The sequence below is a fragment of the Tachyglossus aculeatus genome, chromosome 1 (genome assembly GCF_015852505.1).
Source record: "Tachyglossus aculeatus isolate mTacAcu1 chromosome 1, mTacAcu1.pri, whole genome shotgun sequence".
NCBI lineage: Eukaryota > Metazoa > Chordata > Mammalia > Monotremata > Tachyglossidae > Tachyglossus > Tachyglossus aculeatus.
In genome coordinates this window covers 89,610,823-89,630,825 of record NC_052066.1, presented here as the reverse complement: position 1 = coordinate 89,630,825, position 20,003 = coordinate 89,610,823, and the positions used below count along the sequence as shown (strand labels likewise).

Below are 20,003 nucleotides of genomic sequence, written 5' to 3'. Positions count from 1 at the left end.
TCTCTCCCCGCTTCCGTCTATACTTCAATCTGCTGCCCAGGTTATCTTTTTACAGAAATGCTGTGGGCATGTCACTCCCCTCCTCAAAAATCTCCAGTGGTTGCCTATCAACCTTCGCATGAAGCAAAAACTCCACATTATTGGCTTCAAAGCTCCCCATCCCCTCGCCCCCTCCTACCTCACCTCCCTCCTCTCCTTCTCCAGCCCAGCCCGCACCCTCTGCTCCTCTGCTGCTAACCTCCTCACTGGGCCTCGTTCTCACCTGTCCCGCCATCGACCCCCGGCCCACGTCCTTCCCCTGGCCTGGAATGCCCTCCCTCCCCACATCTGCCAAACTAGCTCTCTTCCTCCCTTCAAAGCCCTAATGAGCACTCACCTCCTCCAGGAGGCCTTCCTGAACTGAGCCCTTCCTTATCCTCTCCTCCTCCTCCCCTGCCCATCACCCCCCTCCCTCCCTCCCTCTGCCCTGCCCCCCTCCCCTCCCCACAACACTTGTATATATTTGTACATATTTATTACTCTATTTTATTTGTACATATTTACTATATTTATTTTTTTAATGATGTGTATATAGCTATAATTCTATTTATTCTGATGGTATTGACACCTATCTACTTGTTTTGTCTTTTTGTCTGTTTCCCCACTTCTAGACCGTGAGCCCGTTGTTGGGTAGGGACCGTCTCTATATGTTGCCAATTTGTACTTCCCAAGTGCTTAGTACAGTGCTCTGCACACAGTAAGCGTGCAATAAATGTGATTGAATGAATGAATGAACTGCTCGGATCAGCATGGTAGCAGCTTGGATGGAGAGGAAAGGGCAGATTTTAACGATGCTTTGAAAGTAGAACTGGCAGGATTTGGTGACCGATGGAATATGTGGTGAAATGAGAGAGATGAGTGAGGTCTACACCAAGGTTACTGGCTTGTGAGTTAGGGTAGTATTGTCTACAGTGTTGGGAAAGACAGGGAGAGGACAGGGTTTGAGTGGGAATATGAGGAGTTAAGTTTTAGACGTTTAATTTGAGGTGTTGGCAGGACATCCAAGTAGATATGTATTGAAGGCAGGAGGAAATGGGAGATTCCAGGGAAGGGGGAAAGGTCAGGGCTGGAGATGTAGATTTGGAAATCATCTACACGTAGATGGTAATCGAAGCCATGGGAGTGAAGGAGGTCTCCAAGGAGGTGGGTGTAGAGGGAAAAGAGATGGGGCGATGAGAAACAACATGGCTCAGTGGAAAGAGCCCTGGCTTTGGAGTCGGAGGTCATGGGTTCAAATCCCAGCTCTGCCAATTGTCAGCTGTGTGACTTTGGGCAAGTCACTTAACTTCTCTGGGCCTCAATTTCCTCATCTGTAAATGGGGATTAAGACTGTGAGCCCCCCATGGGACAACTTGATCACCTTGTAACCTCCCCAGTGCTTTGAACAGCACTTTGCACACAGTAAGCGCTTAATAAATGCCATCATTATTATTATTATAGGTGAGGCAATAGGTGAGGTAACTGAGGCATGAAGAATTTAAGTGACTTCTCACATTAAAGGTAATCGTGTCACGGGGAAAGAGCATGCCAGTACCATTCTGTTGTATCGTACTCACCCATGCGCTCAGTACAGTTCTCTGCACATGGTAAGTGCTCAAAAAAGGTGCTTTTTCAATGTTAGTATTGCTTGGCTTGGGAAGGGGTAAAACAATCCAACAGTCACCTCTTTCAATTACATAGTTATTTATTCATTCATTCATTCATTCATTCATTTGTATTTATTGAGCGCTTACTGCGTGCAGAGCACTGTACTAAGCACTTGGGAAGTCCAAGTTGGCAACATCTAAAGACGGTCCCTACCCAACAGCGGGCTCATAGTCTAGAAGGGGGAGACAGACAACGAAACAAAACGTATTAACAAAATAAAATAAATAGAATGAATGTGTACAAATAAAATAAATAAATAAATAAATAGAGTAATAAATACGTACAAACATATATACATATATACAGGTGCTCTCAGTGTAGCTTAGTGGAAAGAGTCCAGGCTTTGGAGTCAGAGGCCATGGCTTCTAATCCCGGCTCTGCCACTTGTCAGCTGTGTGACTTTGGGCAAGTCATTGAAGTTATTCACTTCAGCACTTGTGTAAATAGGTAACTAATTGATTAGTTTATTTGTAAATCTTTTTTTGTCTTGTCTCTCTCAGCCCCCCACATTAGAAATAAAATCCTTGAGGGCAGGGGATATGTCTTGTGCTCCTATTTTTCTTTTCCAAGGCTTAGTGTGATGCATTGCACTCAGCAGATGCTCCATAACACTATTACCACCACTAGAGTAAGCGCTCAATAAATGCGATTGAATGAATGAATAACAGAGAAAGGGCAATGGGAGGCAGACTGTGTGCTGGTGGTGTCTGCAGTGTGGACATGGTCATAATAGTACCATTATTCGAATAATGTAATAACAATAATAATGATCATTGTGGTATTTGTTAAGTACTTGCTATGTACCAAGCACTGTACTAAGCCCAGGGGGAGATACAGTACAGTCAGATCAGGACTTGAAGGCTCATACAGGGCTCACAGTCTAAGGAAGAGAGGAAACTGAGGCACAGAAACGTTAAGTGACTCGTCTGTAGTAAAACCAGGGAATTACTCTCCCCTCACTTCAAAGCCTTACTGAAGCCATATCTCCCCCCAAAAGACCTTCCCTGACTTAAGCCCTCCTTTCCTCTTTTCCCTCTCTCTTCTGTGTTGCCCTGACTGGCTCCCCTTATTCATGTCTATATGTCCATATCTGGAATTTATCTATTTATATTAATGCCTGTATCCCTCTCTTGACTGTAAACTCGTTATTGTTATCTTGTACCCTCCCAAATGCTTAGTATAGGGCTCTGCACCTAGTAAGCACTCTATAAATGATTGATTGGCTAACCAAGCGGCAGAGCTGGCATTAAAACCCTCCCACCGGGGGAAGGAGTGGAAGATTCAACATTGTATCCCAACATTGTCTTTCAACGGCGAAACGGAAAACTTTCCCGGCGATAATCCAATGCTAAATGTAAAGGGCTTGATGGTCAAAATGGCTGCAGCCTATCACTGGCGGTGTCTGTTAATAATGGTACTCGTTTGAATGTGCTCTGTCGTAGGTGGGCTACGCCTCTTCCTGCTCAATCCTAAGCGACAAATATCAGTTTCCATCTTTTCTTCGAACAATAGGAAACGATAAGTACCAGTCCACGGGCATGGTCCAACTCATCAAGCATTTCGGTTGGGAATGGGTGGGCACCGTAGCCGCCGATGACGATTATGGAAAATACGGGGTGAAAACGTTCAAGGAACTGGTGGAGGACATTCACGTTTGCGTCGCGTTCTCCGAAACCCTCCCCAAAATATATTCCAAGGAAAAAATTCAAGCCGTGGTCAAGGTTGTAAAAGCCTCCTTGGCCAAGGTCATCGTGCTCTACTCTTCTGATATTGACCTCATCGGTTTTATATTAGAAATTCAGGACAGCAACATCACGGACAGAACCTGGATTGCCAGTGAGGCCTGGATTACTTCAGCGCTCATCGCCAAGCCAGAATTTTACCCATTTCTCAAGGGCACCATAGGGTTGGCCGTCCGGAAAGCCGAGATAAGAGGATTAAAAGATTTCCTGTACGACTTGCATCCTGATAAGGATCCTAAAGATGACTTGGTTATTGAGTTCTGGCAGACGGCGTTCAACTGTACTTGGCCCAAGCGTAGCGTGCCCTATAACACGGACCACAGGATAAATGTAACCGGACAAGACAATCGGGTGTACGCTATGTCTGACCACTTTTACACTGGAGAGGAGAAGTTGGAGGATATTAGCAACAATACCTACTTTGATGTGTCGGAACTCAGGATAACAAACAATGTTAAACAAGCAGTGTACACTCTAGCCTATGCCCTGGATAACCTAAGTAGATGTCAAGAAACAAGGGGACCCTTTGAGCCACTGAAGTCGTGTGCGTACTTAGATGACTTTGAACCATGGCAGGTGTGCGTTGTTTTGTTCTTACTTACTAAAGCAGGTTTGGAGAGGCAAAAGATATTGGGATAATAATAATAATAATGATGGCATTTATTAAGTGCGAAGCACTGTTCTAAGCACTGGGGAGGTTACAAGGTAATCAGGTTGTCCCATGGGGGGCTCACAGTCTTAATCCCCATTTTCCATATGAGGTAACTGAGGCACAGAGAAGTTAAGTGACTTGCCCAAAGTCACACAGCTGACAATAGGTGGAGTCGGGATTTGAACGCATGGCCTCTGACTCCAAAGCCCGGGCTCTTTCCAGTGAGCCATGCTGCCACTGCACTGATGATAAATGTGATGGATACTTGACAGTTCCAGTAGTAACGGTGGTAGTAGTTGCATTTATTAAGTGCTTACTGCACTCAGAGCACTGTACTAAGCACTGAGAAAGGACACACAGAATACCTAGTCTCTGGCCCTGAGGGGGCTTGCCATCTAAGAATACAATAGGGGAGAGGGGACTGGAAATGGACACATTTCCCTCTAGACTGTAAGCTTGTTGGGGGCAGAGAATGTGTCTGCTTATTGTGGTAGTGTACTCTCCCAAGCGCTTAGTACAGTGCTCTGCACACAGTAAGAGCTAAATAAATACGATTAAATGAAGGGACACATAAAAAGTGAAGAAACAATAAACCACTAAAACAATATAAGAGACATGGACAAGTACACAAACATAGAATCCCAAGTCCACAGTGTGTTTCGGCTAGAGGAGCAGAATTTAGGACTCCTTGTTAACAGTTCAGAGTTTGGGACACACTCCTAGCAACATCGACCGCTCCAGGAGCCCCTCCATCTTCCTGGAGTTTTGTGGAAGTGGCCTGCTCTGGGTGCTTTCCTTTTAACAAGGAAACTCCTTGTAACAAGGAGTTAAATGACTTGTTCAAGGCCAGGCATGTGTCAGGGCTGGGATTAGAACTCAGTTCTTCATCTTACTATGTGATGTGGTCACTTCTCCCAGTGCCCTCTGAATCCTGACAGTGCTCTGTCACCTGAAGTTTATACGACCAAAATGATCGCTGTGTAAGTGTAACCTTCTGACGTCCATACCTTAGTGAACCTGGTCTTGGAAATTTGGGGTTTTCTAGGGTATTTTTTCAATGGTATTTGTTACACGCTTACTACGTCTCAAACACTGGTCTAAGACTGGAATGGAGACAAGTCAATCAGGTTGGGCACAGCTCGTGACCCACTTGGGGCTCAATCAATCAATCAATCGTATTTATTGAGCGCTTACTGTGTGCAGAACACTGTACTAAGTGCTTGGGAAGTGCAAGTTGGCAACATATAGAGACAGTCCCTACCCAACAGTGGGCTCACAGTCTAAAAAACACAATCTTAATCCCCATTTTACAGCTGAGGTAACTGAGGCACAGAGAAGTGAAGTGACTCACCTGAGATCACACAGGAGACAGGTGGCAGAGTCAGAATTCGAACCCGGCCCTTTTGACTTGCAGGCGCATGCTCTATTGGGCCACACTGCTTCTCAGTGGTTTTGCACTGAATTAAGAGCTCTCCTTGCATGAATAGGGGAGTCCCGCGGGCTTGAGGTGACTTGTTATGTGCCGGGGCTCCTGCTTCGCTAGTGATGCTGCTTAGAGAGGTAAGAAGACATTGTTGCTCCCTTTCTTCACCCCTCTTTCAGCCCCACAGCACTTATGTCCATAGCCTTAATTAATTTATTTATATTTATAGCTGTCTCTCCTGCTAGAATGTGCGCTCATTGTGGGTAGGGAACACGTCTACCAACTCCGTTTTATCTTAAATTTTCCCAAGCACTTAGTGCAGTGTTCTGCACACAGTAAACAAAAAATACGAGCGACCGATTGATCGACAGATTGGCCGTCCCAGGCTGGCCACACCCAGGAAGGTGAGAAAGTTGTGGTGTTTACTTGTCCAGCAGCTGTGCCCCTTCTAATCTTCATTCATTCATTTGTTCAATCGTATTTATTGAGCACTTACCGTGTGCAAAGCACCCTACTAGCACTTGGGAGAGTACAATATAACAAAGAACAGACACATTCCCCGCCCACAACCAGCTTCCAGTCTAGAGACGAGATTATAGTCAAGTTTTCCATAAGTAGACCACCCCAACTAACCGCCCCAGCTACTCCCTGTACAAATAAACTGCCTTTCCAGCCCTTCTCAGGAGAAAAGGGACTCAGTGTGGCCTAGTAGACCCAGCTAGAGCTGGGGAGTCAGAGGACCTGGGTTCTAATCCTGGCTCTGCCCTTAACCGCTGGGTGACCTTGGGCAAGTCACCTAACTTTTCCATGCCTCCGTTACCTCATCTGTAAAATGGTGACTCATTACCTGTTATCCCCTCTATCAATCAATCAATGGTATTTATTGAATGCTGACTATGTGCAGAGCGCTGAACTAAGCACCAGGGAGAATTCAATGTAGCAGAGTTAGCAGACACATTCCCTGTCCACAACATGTTAACAGTCTACAGGGGGAGACAGGCATTAATATAAATAAATAATTTATAATATATAATTAGACTGTACTTAGACTATGAGTCCTTTGTGGGACAGGGATTGTGTCCAGCCTGATTGTCTTGCACCTACCTTCCTGTTTAGTAATAATAATAATAATAATAATGGCATTTATTAAGTGCTTACTATGTGCAAAGCACTGTTTTAAGCACTGAGCACTGTTCTAAGTGTTGAGCACTGTTCTAAGCACTGGTATAGTGCCCAGTACAGAGAAAGTACTTAGCAAATACCCCAATCATAATTTGTTTCCTTGGACTGCAAATGCTTTGAAAAATAATTTATATTGAGAAAGATGTTTGTGGGGACAGGGGAATTTGAGGACTAACAGAAAATCTGCTTTTGATGCTTACTTTCTAGTTGATGTATTATTTGAAGACTCTCTCCTTTGAATCTCATGATGGCCAGCAGATTAACTTCAATATAGATGGTGATGTAGATGGATTTTATGAAATTTTAAATTGGCAGTTGAATGAAGATGGGAAAATTGCCTTTGTGAATGTTGGAAAATTTTCATTTAACTCTCATGACTTTGAGATGATAATCAAGAACAGTTCAATCTTCTGGAATACAGAAAATTTGGAGGTTAGTTCCTTTTTTTTAATGGTATTTGTTAAGTGCTTACTATGTGCCAAGCACTGTACTAAGCTCTGGGGTAGATCAAAGATAATTGGGTTGGACATAGTCCCTTTCCCACACAGGACTCACAGTCTTAATACCCATTTTTCAGACGAGGTAACTGAGGCCCAGAGAAGCGAGTTGACTTGCCCAAGGTCACAAAGCAGACAAGTGACAAAAAGGTCCTTCTGACTCCCAGGACTGTGCTGTATTTATTCCTTAGACACACTGCTTCCCGTGTTGCACAAACCTGTTCTTCTGCCTCTTTCTGTCTCACCCCACTCTGTCTTTCAGTGAGGTACAACTTAGTCCCCTCTCTAAATAATCTAATCCTAGGAAACTGACACTGGAATGGAAAAAGATGGCACGCATAGCTGGGCCGACAGTTGCCCCTACCTACCTACCTATCTACCTACCCACCAACCCTATTTTTTTCCAATCCAGGTCTCTCATCCACTCCCACTCTTGAATTTCATCCTGTCTCTGAGACACTTCCTGCATCGTCTCCAACTCAATACACCTCAAACTCCTTTTCTTCCCTTCTAAATCCTACTTTTTCCCAATTTTTCCACAATTCTCAGAGCCACAGGCCTCCTGCCGAAGCGCACACTTTGACCTCTCTCTTGTTCATTCTCCATACCTGTATATTCATGTCATCATCATCATCAATCGTATTTATTGAGTGCTTACTATGTGCAGAGCACTGTACTAAGCGCTTGGGAAGTACAAATTGGCAACATATAGAGACAGTCCCTACCCAACAGTGGGCTAGACTTATGGTATTTTTTAAATGCTTACTATGTGCCAAGCACTACGTTGAGCATTGAGATAGAGTGCAGATAATTAAATCAGCAACAGTCTCTGTCTCATGCCTGGGTTGCAGTCTAGGAGGGAGAGAGAGTTGTTATTATACCCCCATTTTATGATTGAGGCTGAGGCCCAGGGAAGTTTAGTAACTTGCTCGATGTCACACACTGGGCCAATGGCAGAGTGGGATTTGAACTCAAGTCCCCTTGTTCCTAGACTAATGCTCTTTCCCCTAGGCAATGTTGCTTCTCATTTCAGACAATTCAATCAATCAGTCAAGCATATTTATTGAGAACTTACTGTAGGCAGAGCACTGTACTAAGTGGTTCGGAGAGTACAATAAAAAGAATTCTTTCCCCTTTTGCAAAAGCCTACCATCTGACTCTTTCATCTTTTTATAAAATTAAATTTCTTGGCCATTCATTTTAAGACTCTGTTCATTGGGCTTCCTATTATCTGGTTTGACTCAGCCCTGCTGACTCAGCCTCCTTGCTGACCTCCCAGCCTCCTCCCTCTCTCTCCCCACTCCAGCCCCTACTTCACTCTGCTGCCTGGATCATTTTCTTACAGAAACAATCGAGCAGGGTCTCCCCACTGCTCAAGAACCTTCAGTGGTTGCCCAGCCACCTCCGCATCAAACAGAAACTCCTCACCATCTGCTTCAAAGTACTCAATCACCTTTCCCCCTCTTATCTCAACTTGCTATTTTCCTACTACAAAGCAGCTCTCACACTTCACTCCACTAATGCTGACCTTCTCACTGTACCTTGCCCATGTTTATCTTGCCGTTGACCTCTTGCCCGCATCCTGCCTCTATCCTGGAATGCACTCCCTCCTCATATCTGACATTTACTCTCCCCTGCTTCAGAGCCTTATTGAAGGCACATTTCCTCCAAGAGGTGTTGCTTGACTGAGCCCTCTTTTTCTCTTCTCCCACGGCTTTCTGCTTTGCCCTGATTTGCTCCCTTTATTCATTCCCCTTCCCAGCCCCACAGCATTTATTTCCATATCTGTAATTATTTATACTAATTTCTGTCTCCCCCTCTAGACTGTGAGTTCATGGTGGGCAACGATTGTGTCCATTATATTGTTATATCATACTCTCCCAAGTGCTTACTATAGTGCTTCTGTCTCCCCCTCTAGACTGTGAGTTCATGGTGGGCAACGATTGTGTCCATTATATTGTTATATCGTACTCTCCCAAGTGCTTACTATAGTGCTCTAAATCCATTGCTTTTGCCATACTCCTTGCCTAGATTGCCCTTCGACCTCTGGCAAGGGAAACTGAGAAGACACATTGAAAAAGAAAGGATGAATACTCTTCTGAGCATTGTTGCAACTTAGGCTAGAAAGGGTTTTAAAGAGGAGGATTTAAAAAGTCCTAAGGCAGTAGAGAAATCCAGAAGGATTCGCATGGAGAAGTCACCACATTAGGCTTAGTTAGAAGGAAGACTTTGTAGCCCTCCGGAAAAGCAGCCTCAGGATTTATCCAAGCCCCAGGGACTCAAGCTTCTCCCGACAGCTGCTCATAGAACACTTTGCCGGCACCATCCACTTTCCTCTTTCCCCTCCCATCACCAAGCTTCTAGCCTTGAATTCAAATGTAGAATCAAGCCCTTCCGCAAGGTTGGAGTGAAAAACCTGAACTTGACGCTGTATTTTGCATTCCATAGCCTCCCCATTCAGTGTGCACAGAAAGTTGTCAGCCTGGAACCAGAAAGGGAATTCGACAAGGGGAGCCAATCTGCTGTTTTGACTGCATTCCGTGCGCAGATGGACACATCTCAAATAAAACAGGTACGATAGAAAGACTTCTTACTGCCTGAAGACAGAAAGAGTGCCATGTTCATCTTGTACAGGTGAGCCCGGAAAAGATGTTAAATAAAGTTAGGGCACGTCATCATTTCGTAATGTTTTGCCATTGACTCCAAATTAATTCTGGCTAGCTGTCTTAACAATAATAATGATAATAAACAATGATGGTATTTAATAATGATGGCATTTATTAAGCTCTTACTACGTGCAAAGCACTGTTCTAAGCTCTGGGGAAGCTATAAGGTGATCAGCTTGTCCCACGGGGGGCTCACAGTCAATCCCCAGTTTACAGATGAGGTAACTGAGGCCCAGAGAAGTGAAGTGACATGCCCAAAGTCACTCAGCTGGCAATTGGCGGAGCCGGGATTTGAACCCAAGACCACTGACTCCAAAGCCACTCTTTCCACTGAGCCACGCTGCTTCTCGTTAATCTCTTACTATGTGCCAGGCACTGTACTGAGTGCTGGGGTAGAGACAAGCAAATTAAGTCGGACACAGTCCCTGTCCCATGTGGGGTTAGCAGCCTCAATCCCCAGTTTACAGATGAGGGAACTGAGGCACAGAGAAGTGAAGTGGCTTGCCCAAGGTCACACAGCAGACAAGTGGTGGAGCCGGGATTAGGATCAATGACCTTCTGACTCCCAGGACTTTGCTCTATCCGCTCTGCCATGCTGCTTTTTCTGGGTGTAACTGGGGCCAAGGAAAGAATAACGTTCCATAACTAACTGATGTGATGGGAACACCTCTGAGCCTTTGAACAAGCTTCAAAGCCCACACAGATGGTCAGTCGGCCACCTTCTCTGCAGGTGGTCCTCAGGCTGTAAAAGACAGTGAAACTACCTGCTTCTGCTGTCTAAGATGTCTTTGGTCAGGGTGGAAGAACGGTATGTCAGAGTTGCTTTAAAATGGTTTCTGGAGACAACTGTCCACGTTTGATAGGTGTGAGGAGCACTTTACCTGAATTTGGGAAGAATAGGCACTTCAATCAATCAATCAATCAATCAGTGGTATTTATTGAGCACTTGCTATTCATTCATTCCTTCAATCATATTTATTGAGTGCTTACTTTGTGCAGAGCACTGTACTAAGCACTTGGAAGGTACAAGTTGGCAACATATAGAGACGGTCCCTACCCAACAATGGGCTCACAGTCTAGAAGGGGGAGACAGACAACAAAACAAAACATGTGGACAGGTGTCAAGTCGTCAGAACAAATAGAATTAAAGCTAAATGCACATCATTGACAAAATAAATAGAATAAATAGAATAGTAAATATGTGCAAGTAAAATAGAGCAATAAACCTGTACAAACATATATACAGGTGCCGTGGGGAGGGGAAGGAGGTAGGGTGAGGGGGATGGGGAGGAGGAGAGGAAAAAGGAGGCTCAGTCTGGGAAGGCCTCTTGGAGGAGGTGAACGCTCAGTAGGGCCTTGAAGGGAGGAAGAGAGCTAGCTTGGCGGATGCACTTGCTATGTGCAGAGCACTGCACTAAGTGCTTGGAAGAGAATGAGCCCATTGTTGGATAGGGACCCTCTCTATATGTTGCCAATTTGTACTTCCCAAGGGCTTAGTACAGTGCTGTACACACAGTAAGCGCTCAATAAATACGATTGAATGAATGAAGGAACAAATAATACAACAGAATTAGTGGACGCTTTCCCTGCCCATAATGAACTTACAGTCTAGGGGACTGCAGTAAGTCTCTCCATAATGGCCAGTAGATAGCTTCTGTGCTAGGAGTGCTTTATGGATGCCCAGGGCTAAAACCGTGGGGTGAGGATGGGAGAAAAACAGGAAGAAGTGGAGATGAGAAACATTGTAAATTGAACCTTCAGGTGTGCAAAATCCATACTCATCAAAAAAAATTTCATTCCCAATCAATCAATCTATTAATCAAGCAATAGCATTAATGAGCGCCCTATGTAGTAGTAATGATATTAATCAAGCACCTTCTGTGTGCAGAGCGATGTATTAAACACTTGGAAAAATAGAGGGGGGAGAATTGGACACAATTTCTGGCCCTCAAAGGGCTCTTAGTCTAACAGTAGAGCAGAACACTGAGCATAACCTTGTATTCAACATTTGTGACAATACTAAAGAGAAGACACAATCCCTACATTTAAGGAATTTAAAATCTTGCAGGGGAGATAGACTCTATCCTAGATAAATTCCCAGTTAGTGGGTCTGATTCCCATTGAGCTCCAACCAAAGGGGGATTTGGCTCACAACCATTGGGGCTGGTCATGCAAATGTGGATTGGTGGCCACAAGTTGGCAAATTTATGTGGGCCTCTCCGTGGTGGCAGCACCTAGCCCAGGGTCTTGTTGCTACTCACCTCTCCTTCCTCTGAGATCTGCCACGAGCCACGGGCTACAGTGGGTTGTGGAGGGACAGGACTTGGGGGCAGTCAGGTGTGATGGTCCCTACATTGTGCCCTGGAGCCAGACTCATGATATGAGTTTCCAAAAATAATAATATAGCATTTATTAAGCACTTACTATGTGCAAAGCACTGTTCTAAGCGCTGGAGAGGTTACAAGGTGATCAGGTTGTCCCACGCGGGGCTAACAGTCTTAATCTCCATTTGACAGATGAGGTAACTGAAGCACAGAGAAGTTAAGTGACTTGCCCAAAGTCACAAAATGCCCTCTCCCAGCTGCTCCAAAGGAGATGTCGGAATGGATTCAGGCTCCAAGTGCAATTTTCCACTGAACAAATCCTCTCCCCAAATTTTCCTTGCCTTGTGAAGACCCAGACATTCTGTGATCTGCCCCCACCCCCAGCACACCAAGCTTCCTGCTCTATTTTTGAAAGCCTTCCTAATTGCTAGCTTTCTCCACAGCTGGTTACTCTGCTGGCTGTTAGTTTGAGCAGAACTGAGGGAGGGGCTCAGTAAAGCTTTCAGATGCTCCTCCCCAGAGAGGCAAACTTTTTGCTCTGAGTTTGGTGTGAAATTGTGATGGGAGGGGAGAGCCTTAAGTGGTTAGGGCATTGAGGGAGCAGGGTAGGAGGGGAAAAGAGGAGGATAGGGAAAGATTCCAGAAGAGTCCTGGTTGAGGCTTGGATTGGTATAAAGGCAGTTTGGATGGAGAAGAAAGGTCAGGGTTTAGCAATGGTGTGTAGGTAAAACTGATAGGGTTTGGTGACAAATTTAATATGTGGGTTGAATGAGAGAGGTGAGTTGAGGATTATGCCAAGGTTAAGGGCTCCTGTGACACAGAGCATGCTGGCACTGTCTATAGTGACAGGAAAGACAGAGAGGATAGGGTTTGGATGGGAAGATGAGGAGTTCTGATTTGGACATGTTGAGTTTGAAGTGTCAGCGGGAAACCCAAGTAGAGATGTCCTGAAGGCAAGAGATAATGTGAGACGGTAGTCAGTCGAGAAACTTTACCAATCTCCTACTCTGTACTAGACACTTGAGAACTGTGTGCAGAGCTCTGTACTAGACACTTGAGAGAGTACAGTAGAATTAGTAGACATAATCCCTAACCTCAAGGACATTGCAGTCTATCAGGGGAGACTGACTCTATAATTAATTGCAGATAAGAATGAAGAAGGAAAGGGGATGAATGAGTTAATGCATAAGCTATAGGTATGTAAAATATGCATTTTTAGGTATGTGTGCTTAGGTGGAGCGGAAGGACTGAAGTAGCAGTTGGGACATATAAATTGGGAAGATTAGAAATTAACCGGGCAAGACCTAATTGAAGGAATCTCATTTCATAAGGAATTTGGAAATTAGGAGAGCTGAGATTCTGAGATTTGAAGGGGTAGGGAATTTCAGGCAGGAAGGAGGAGGGAGCAAGAGATCATCAACAGGAGAGATGAGAGCTGGGCTCACTGAGTAGTTTGTTTGAGAGGAAACTAGAGTATGATCTGGGATATAGTACGATAAAAGAGCATATAAGTAGGAGGACAAGAACTAATAAAGGGTCTTAAAGCAAATGGTCAGGAGTTTCTACTTGATGCAGACTGGAATGGGTAACCACTGAGGTTTCTGAGGAGCTGGGAGACATGTGCAGAACAAAGTCTTAGAAGATTAACTTGAGCAGCAGAAAGAATTATGAACTGGAGGGGAGAATTTGGATTCAGGAAGAGTGATGAGGATGATGTAGTAGTAAAGCCAGAATATGACAATTACCTGGAACAGCATTTATTTTATTAATGATGGGTATATATCTATAATTCTATTTATCTATTTTGATGTTATTGTTTTGTTTTGTTGTCTGTCTCCCCCTTCTGGACTGTGAGCCCGTTGTTGGGTAGGGATTGTCTCTATCTGTTGCCGAATTGTACTTTCCAAGTGCTTAGTACAGTGCTGTGCACACGGTAAGCGCTCAATAAATACAATTGAATGAATGAATGCACCCCTTCCAATGAAGAGGAAGGAACCCTACCTGGAAATGTTTTTGAGAAAAAACTGGCAAGATTTATATGGGGAAATTGAGATAGGGAAGAGTAAAGGGTAATGCCAAGATTGTCATTTATTAATAATAATAATAATAATAATGTTGGTATTTGTTAAGTGTTTAGTATGTGCCAAGCACTGTTCTAAACACTGGGGTAGATACAAGGTAATCAGGTTGTCCCACATGGGGCTCACAGTCTAAAGCCCCATTTTACAGATGAGGAAACTGAGGCACAGGGTAGTTAAGTGACTTACCCAAGGTCACACAGCTGACAAGTAGAGGAGCTGGGATTAGAACCCATGACCTTTGACTCCCAAGCCAGTGCTCTTTCCACTGTGATGCTGCTTGCCTTGAGAGAAAGAGAGAATTGTGGTGTTGTCAGTTGTAACGGGAAAGTGAAATAGATGAGAGGATTTGGAGGAGAAGATGAGAAGTTGAGTTATAGACATATTGAACTCGAGGTACTTGTACTCAAGATATTTAGGTAGAACTATCATGAAGCCTGGAGGAAATCCATGTGAGATTACGGAGAAGGAGAAAGTTTGGGTTATGGAGGTAGATTTGGGAGTTCTCCACAAAGAGGTGGAAGTTGAAGCTGTGGGGCAGGTGAGCTTCCCAAGGGAGTAGGTGTAGATGGGGAAGAGAAGGAGATTCAGAACAGAGCCTGGAGGGACGTGCATAGTGAATGGGAGCGAGAGACTGGGAAGGACTGACCAGAAAGAGAGTAAGAGAGCCAGAAAAGGATACTGTCAGTAAAACCAAGTTTAAGTAGTGTTTCCTGGAGAAAGGGGTGATCCCTAGTGCCAAAGGCTGCCTAGCAGCTGAGTAGGGTTAGGAGATTGGAACTGTTAACTTCACTTTCTTTGTTTCAATCTCAGGGGTGCTATTACTTCCTCTGTCCCTTGGTGCTGGGGCCCAAATTTCTCCCATCAACTCCCTCAAAGCTCCTTCTTCTCCCAACCCTCCCAATAAAAACCAAAAACACCAGAAAAACAGAAAACAAAGAAGAAAATGATGAGCTGTTGCTCAGTTTTTCTGAAATAGAATGAACCATTCATTCATTCATTCAATCACATTTATTGAGCGCTTACTGTGTGCAGAACACTATACTAAGCACATGGGAGAATATAACAATAAACGACAAATTCCTTGCCCACAACGAGTTTACAGTCATTTTCTCAGTCTTTGCAAACATCCAAACAGGGATCATGTCTACCAACGCTGTTAGATTGCATTCTCCCAAATGTACATTGTAAGCACTCAATAAATATAATTGATTGATTGACTGAAATATACTCGTCATATAATAGTCTTGGCATCCAATCAACCAGTGGTGTTTAATGATCACCTTCTAGATTGGTGGCCATCCTAGATACAAAAAATCTAGCAGCTGTACTATAATACTAGGCAGTTCTTTCTAATCAATTTGCTATGGCTTAATGTGTGGAGGTAATGGCATTTGTAATAATGACAATAAAACAGCCACAGAGGCAAAGAAAATTACATAATGGCACTTGGGAGAGAGTTCAACAGAAGCAAAAGACGTGTTTGCTCTCTGAAGAACATGCAATCAAATGGGGAAAGCAGATAGACACAAATTATTGGCAGATGGAGTTGGAGGAAAAGCCAGGATCTAACGTAATAGTAAGAGAAAGGAAAGATGAGCATACTAGTACATAATCATAAAATAAGTAAATAAGTAAGTAAAGAGAGGGAAAGGGGAAAACAAAAGAGAAGATGCAGGAAAAGACAAGTCTGATGTTACTTATCTCAACCTAGCCTTCCAACAACTTTTGGGGTTCTAGGGATATGGACATATGATTAATCAAGACTTTCATGCTGTATATGTTTTTCAGAGTAAATATACGGGTAAGACACATCCTTCAGATAAAAAGATTATGCCTCTGATGGTGGAGTTTGTTTCTGGGGACAAGAGGGGCAGTGTTCAGTCCTCTTTGTGCTTCTCCATCAGCTAAATTGTCCATCATCAAATGATGATAATAATAATAATAAAGCCCTTGAATTTATACAGCACTTTTATTTTCCAGAGCACATTCACATCCTATATTTCATCTTTTCCTCCCACAACCCTGTGAGGTAGTGAGAGATATCATGTCCACTTTACAGGTGGAGAAACTTGATTATATTTTCCCAAGTGCTTAGTCCAGAGCTCTGCCCACAGTAAGTGCTCAATAAATGTCACTGGTTGATTGATGAATTGAAACTGAGGAATAGGAAGTTTAAATGACTTCCTCCCTGTGGGCCAGTGTCAGAGCCAGATCTCACTCCCAGACCCATCCGATTTCCGCAAGACTTGCTGCCTCCATGCCGCGCTTATCTTTAAGTGAACATATGGTAAGAGGGGTAAATACAGGGCTAATAGCAATCAATTAATCAGTGTCAATGATTCGAGGATTTGGTTTGGGCAGGGCACTGAATGAAGCATTTGGGAGTGTTCCAATGCAGTTTGGTTGAGAATATCCCTGCTCTCAAGGAGCTTACAACTGAAATATATAGAAAAGCAGTTTCTATGGCTGGAGTTTTTCTAAAGAGTCACTGACAGACACAAAGTCTCATCTGACACTATTTGTTTCTCACTGCTCATCTAGGGTGGAGAGATAGTTGCTGAGGTAAAGTGGGTTGAGGTAAAGATCCGCACACCATTTCCGTGGCATAAGGAGAGGTTGGAAATCAGAGGAGGGAGAAGAAAAGGACATGGGAGAAGGGGAGACTGTTAGACTGTTAAAGGCTTGGAGAGAAGGTTAAAAAGATTAATGGAAGAGGGCAGAGAAAATATTTTGAGAAGCCAGGCAGGCCAGTGCTTAATTTGTGATGAAAAAGGAGTTGGTGGCCATTTTTATTTTTTTCTTTTCTTTTTGTAATTTTCTTTGACTGTGCAGCCATGCTATTCTCGTTACTACAAACGCCAGTACCACAACACATTAAGCCATGGCAAGCTGATTAGAAAAAGCAGCCTACTATTACAGTACTGTAAGATTGTTCGATTTTTAAATCTAGGATAGCTGCCAATTCAATACTTAGAGTTGATATTTACAATCCAAATAGCAATGGTTAGGCTGGAGAGGCTAGGGCCATGATTGTAAGGCCCACCATTAAATAGTAGCCCATCAGAAGGCCCTGGGTTCTAATCCTGACTCGTCACTTGTCTGCTATTTTTTTTTTGATGGCATTTATTAAGTGCTTACTATGTGCAAAGCACTGTTCTAAGCACTGGGGAGGTTACAAGGTGATCAGGTTGTCCCAGGGGGGGTGTCACAGTCTTAATCTCCATTTTTACAGATGAGGTAACTGAGGCACAGAGAAGTTAATTGACTTGCTATATGACCTCACTTCACTTCACTTCTCTGTGCCTCAGTTACCTCATCTGTAAAATGGGGATTCAGACTGTGACCTCCATGTAGGACACGGATCCTGTCCAACCTGATTAGCTTGTATCTACTGCAGAGCTTAGTCTAGTGCCTAGCACATAGTCAGCCCTTAACAAATATCATTAAAAATATAAAAAAAGATGGTAAGTTCCTTCAGGGTAGAGATTGAGTCTTTTGCCTCTGTGATATTCTCTCAAGTGCTTAATACAGTGCTCTGCACTCAGTAGGCACTCAATAAGTACCTTTGATTGATTGATTGATTGCTATGAGGGCTGAATCCAGGCACATGCTGGCTCAAATTAAACCCTGGAGGGATCAGAGGATGACAACTAAGACCGAATTCCCAATGTCTTTCCAAGGACCAAGGATTTCAGAATCTTATTGTCTCCTCCCATCCTCCAAGATGAAAATGGCAGGGTTTCCATCATCTGTGCATGCACAAAGAATATACCGTTCCTCACCCGCAAGCTAGAGAAGATGCCCTCCCTTCCTCTCCCTTTGTTTATCACTTTTGGCTATTGGCTCAACAGATGTAAGGGAATGCACCGCGTGCTTTGAAGATTACTGGTCCAATACCCCCAAGAACGAGTGTGTGCTGAAGGAGGTGGAATTCCTCGCTTACGACGAAGCCTTAGGAATCACCCTGGTGACCCTGTCCATCTTTGGGGCCTTCGTTGTCCTCGCCGTCATGGCTGTTTATGTGACTCACAGGAGCACGCCTCTGGTGAACGCCAACGACCGAGAGCTGAGCTTCCTCATCCTGTTGTCTCTCGTCATCACCCTACTGACGTCCATCCTCTTCGTCGGCAAGCCGTACACCTGGTCTTGCATGGCTCGCCAGGTCACCCTCAGTCTTGGGTTTTCCCTGTGCCTCTCCTGTGTTTTAGGAAAGACCAGTTTCCTGTTTTTAACTTACAGGGCAGGCGGATCGAAGAGCCACTTTGGCCACCGATGGCCCTCTTACCAGAAAGTCATTGTGCTCGTCTTTGTTATCATCGAGACTGGAGTGTGCATAGCCTATTTAGTAATCATGCCCCCCTGGGTTTTCAAAAACATGGAATCGCAGAACATCAAGATCATCCTGGAGTGCAACGAAGGCTCGATAGAATTTCTGTGCTCCGTGTTTGGGATCGACGTGTTTCTGGCCCTGCTGAGCTTCCTTACGACTTTTGTGGCCCGCACCCTGCCCGATAACTTCAACGAGGCTAAGTTCATCACCTTCGGGATGTTGGTGTTCTTCATCGTCTGGATCTCTTTTGTCCCGGCCTATCTGAGCACCAAAGGCAAGTTCAAGGTGGCCGTGGAGATCTTTGCCATCCTGGCGTCCAGCTTCGGCTTGCTTGGCTGCCTGTTCGTCCCCAAGTGCTACATTATCTTGCTGCGGCCGGAGAGGAACACGGAGGAGATAGTCGGGGGGAAGGTTCCCACTACCGACAAGGGGGTGGCCCTCACCTCGGCCTCCATCAGCAGCGAGATCAACAGCACTACTGTGTCCACCATCGCTCGGGACAACTGACCCCGGGCGACCAGGATGCGTGACCAGGTTGTCCCGGGACTTCAGTTCCACTGGGCCCCCCGTCGCTCTGGATGACTGAGCCCGGGTGACCAGGGTGTATGCCCAGGGGGTCCCCAGGACTGCATCACCTCCGTGTCCACCCACTTTCTCTTCTTTGCCGCGAGGAGTGCCGCGTGCTCCTCTCACCTTTCACTGATATTTTCTGGCAGCCGCGAGGTCTCATGGGGATTTCTGATTTTGGTTCTTGAGAGCTCGTCCAGAAAGCCCTATGTCACCATGGACACGGAGGGGAAAAAGCACACAATCTCAACCCTGAATTTCAACATGGTGACTTTCTGCTTTGATGTTCTTTATTTGCATAAGGACTCAATTGATGATTAAACTGGGGGAATAGGATAGCTATAGGATACCTGTTTGTGTAAGTACATGTGTAGGGAAGCAGCGTGGCCTAGTGGAAAGGTCATGGGCCTAGGAGCCAGACGACCTGGCCTCTCATCCTGCCTCTGCCACTGGTTGCCATGTGAAATTGGGCAAGTTACTTAACTTCTCTGTGCCTCAATTCTCTCACTTGTAAAATGGGGATTAAATCCTACTTCTCCCTACTTAGGCTATGAGCCCTATCTGGGACAGAGACTTTGCCCCATCTGATTATCTTGTAGCTGCCCAAGCGGTTAGTACAGTGCTCAGCACATAATAAGAGCTTAACAAGTAGCATAATAATATGTAGATATATATATATATATATATAATATGTGTGTATATGTATAAAGCCACTGAAGACACCTATCTACATGTTTTGTTTTGTTGTCTGTCTCCCCCTTCTAGACTGTGAGCCCTTGCTGAGTAGGGACCATCTCTATACATTGCCAACTTGTACTTCCCAAGCACTTAGTACGGTCCTCTGCACACAGTA

General features: G+C 44.6%; 1 protein-coding gene across 1 annotated transcript in view; it reads left to right on the top strand.

Moving 5' to 3' along the window:
* LOC119927009 (vomeronasal type-2 receptor 1-like) overlaps positions 1 to 19,090 on the top strand; it is a 54,934-nt gene extending 35,844 nt beyond the window's left edge. Inside the window, exons 6-9 of the mRNA XM_038745533.1 lie at positions 3,129 to 4,004; positions 6,893 to 7,117; positions 9,631 to 9,754; positions 18,105 to 19,090. Of these exons, the coding sequence (XP_038601461.1) occupies positions 3,129 to 4,004; positions 6,893 to 7,117; positions 9,631 to 9,754; positions 18,105 to 19,090 (2,211 nt within the window). The remainder of the gene's footprint in view (positions 1 to 3,128; positions 4,005 to 6,892; positions 7,118 to 9,630; positions 9,755 to 18,104) is intronic.
* Positions 19,091 to 20,003: the final 913 nt, after the last annotated feature.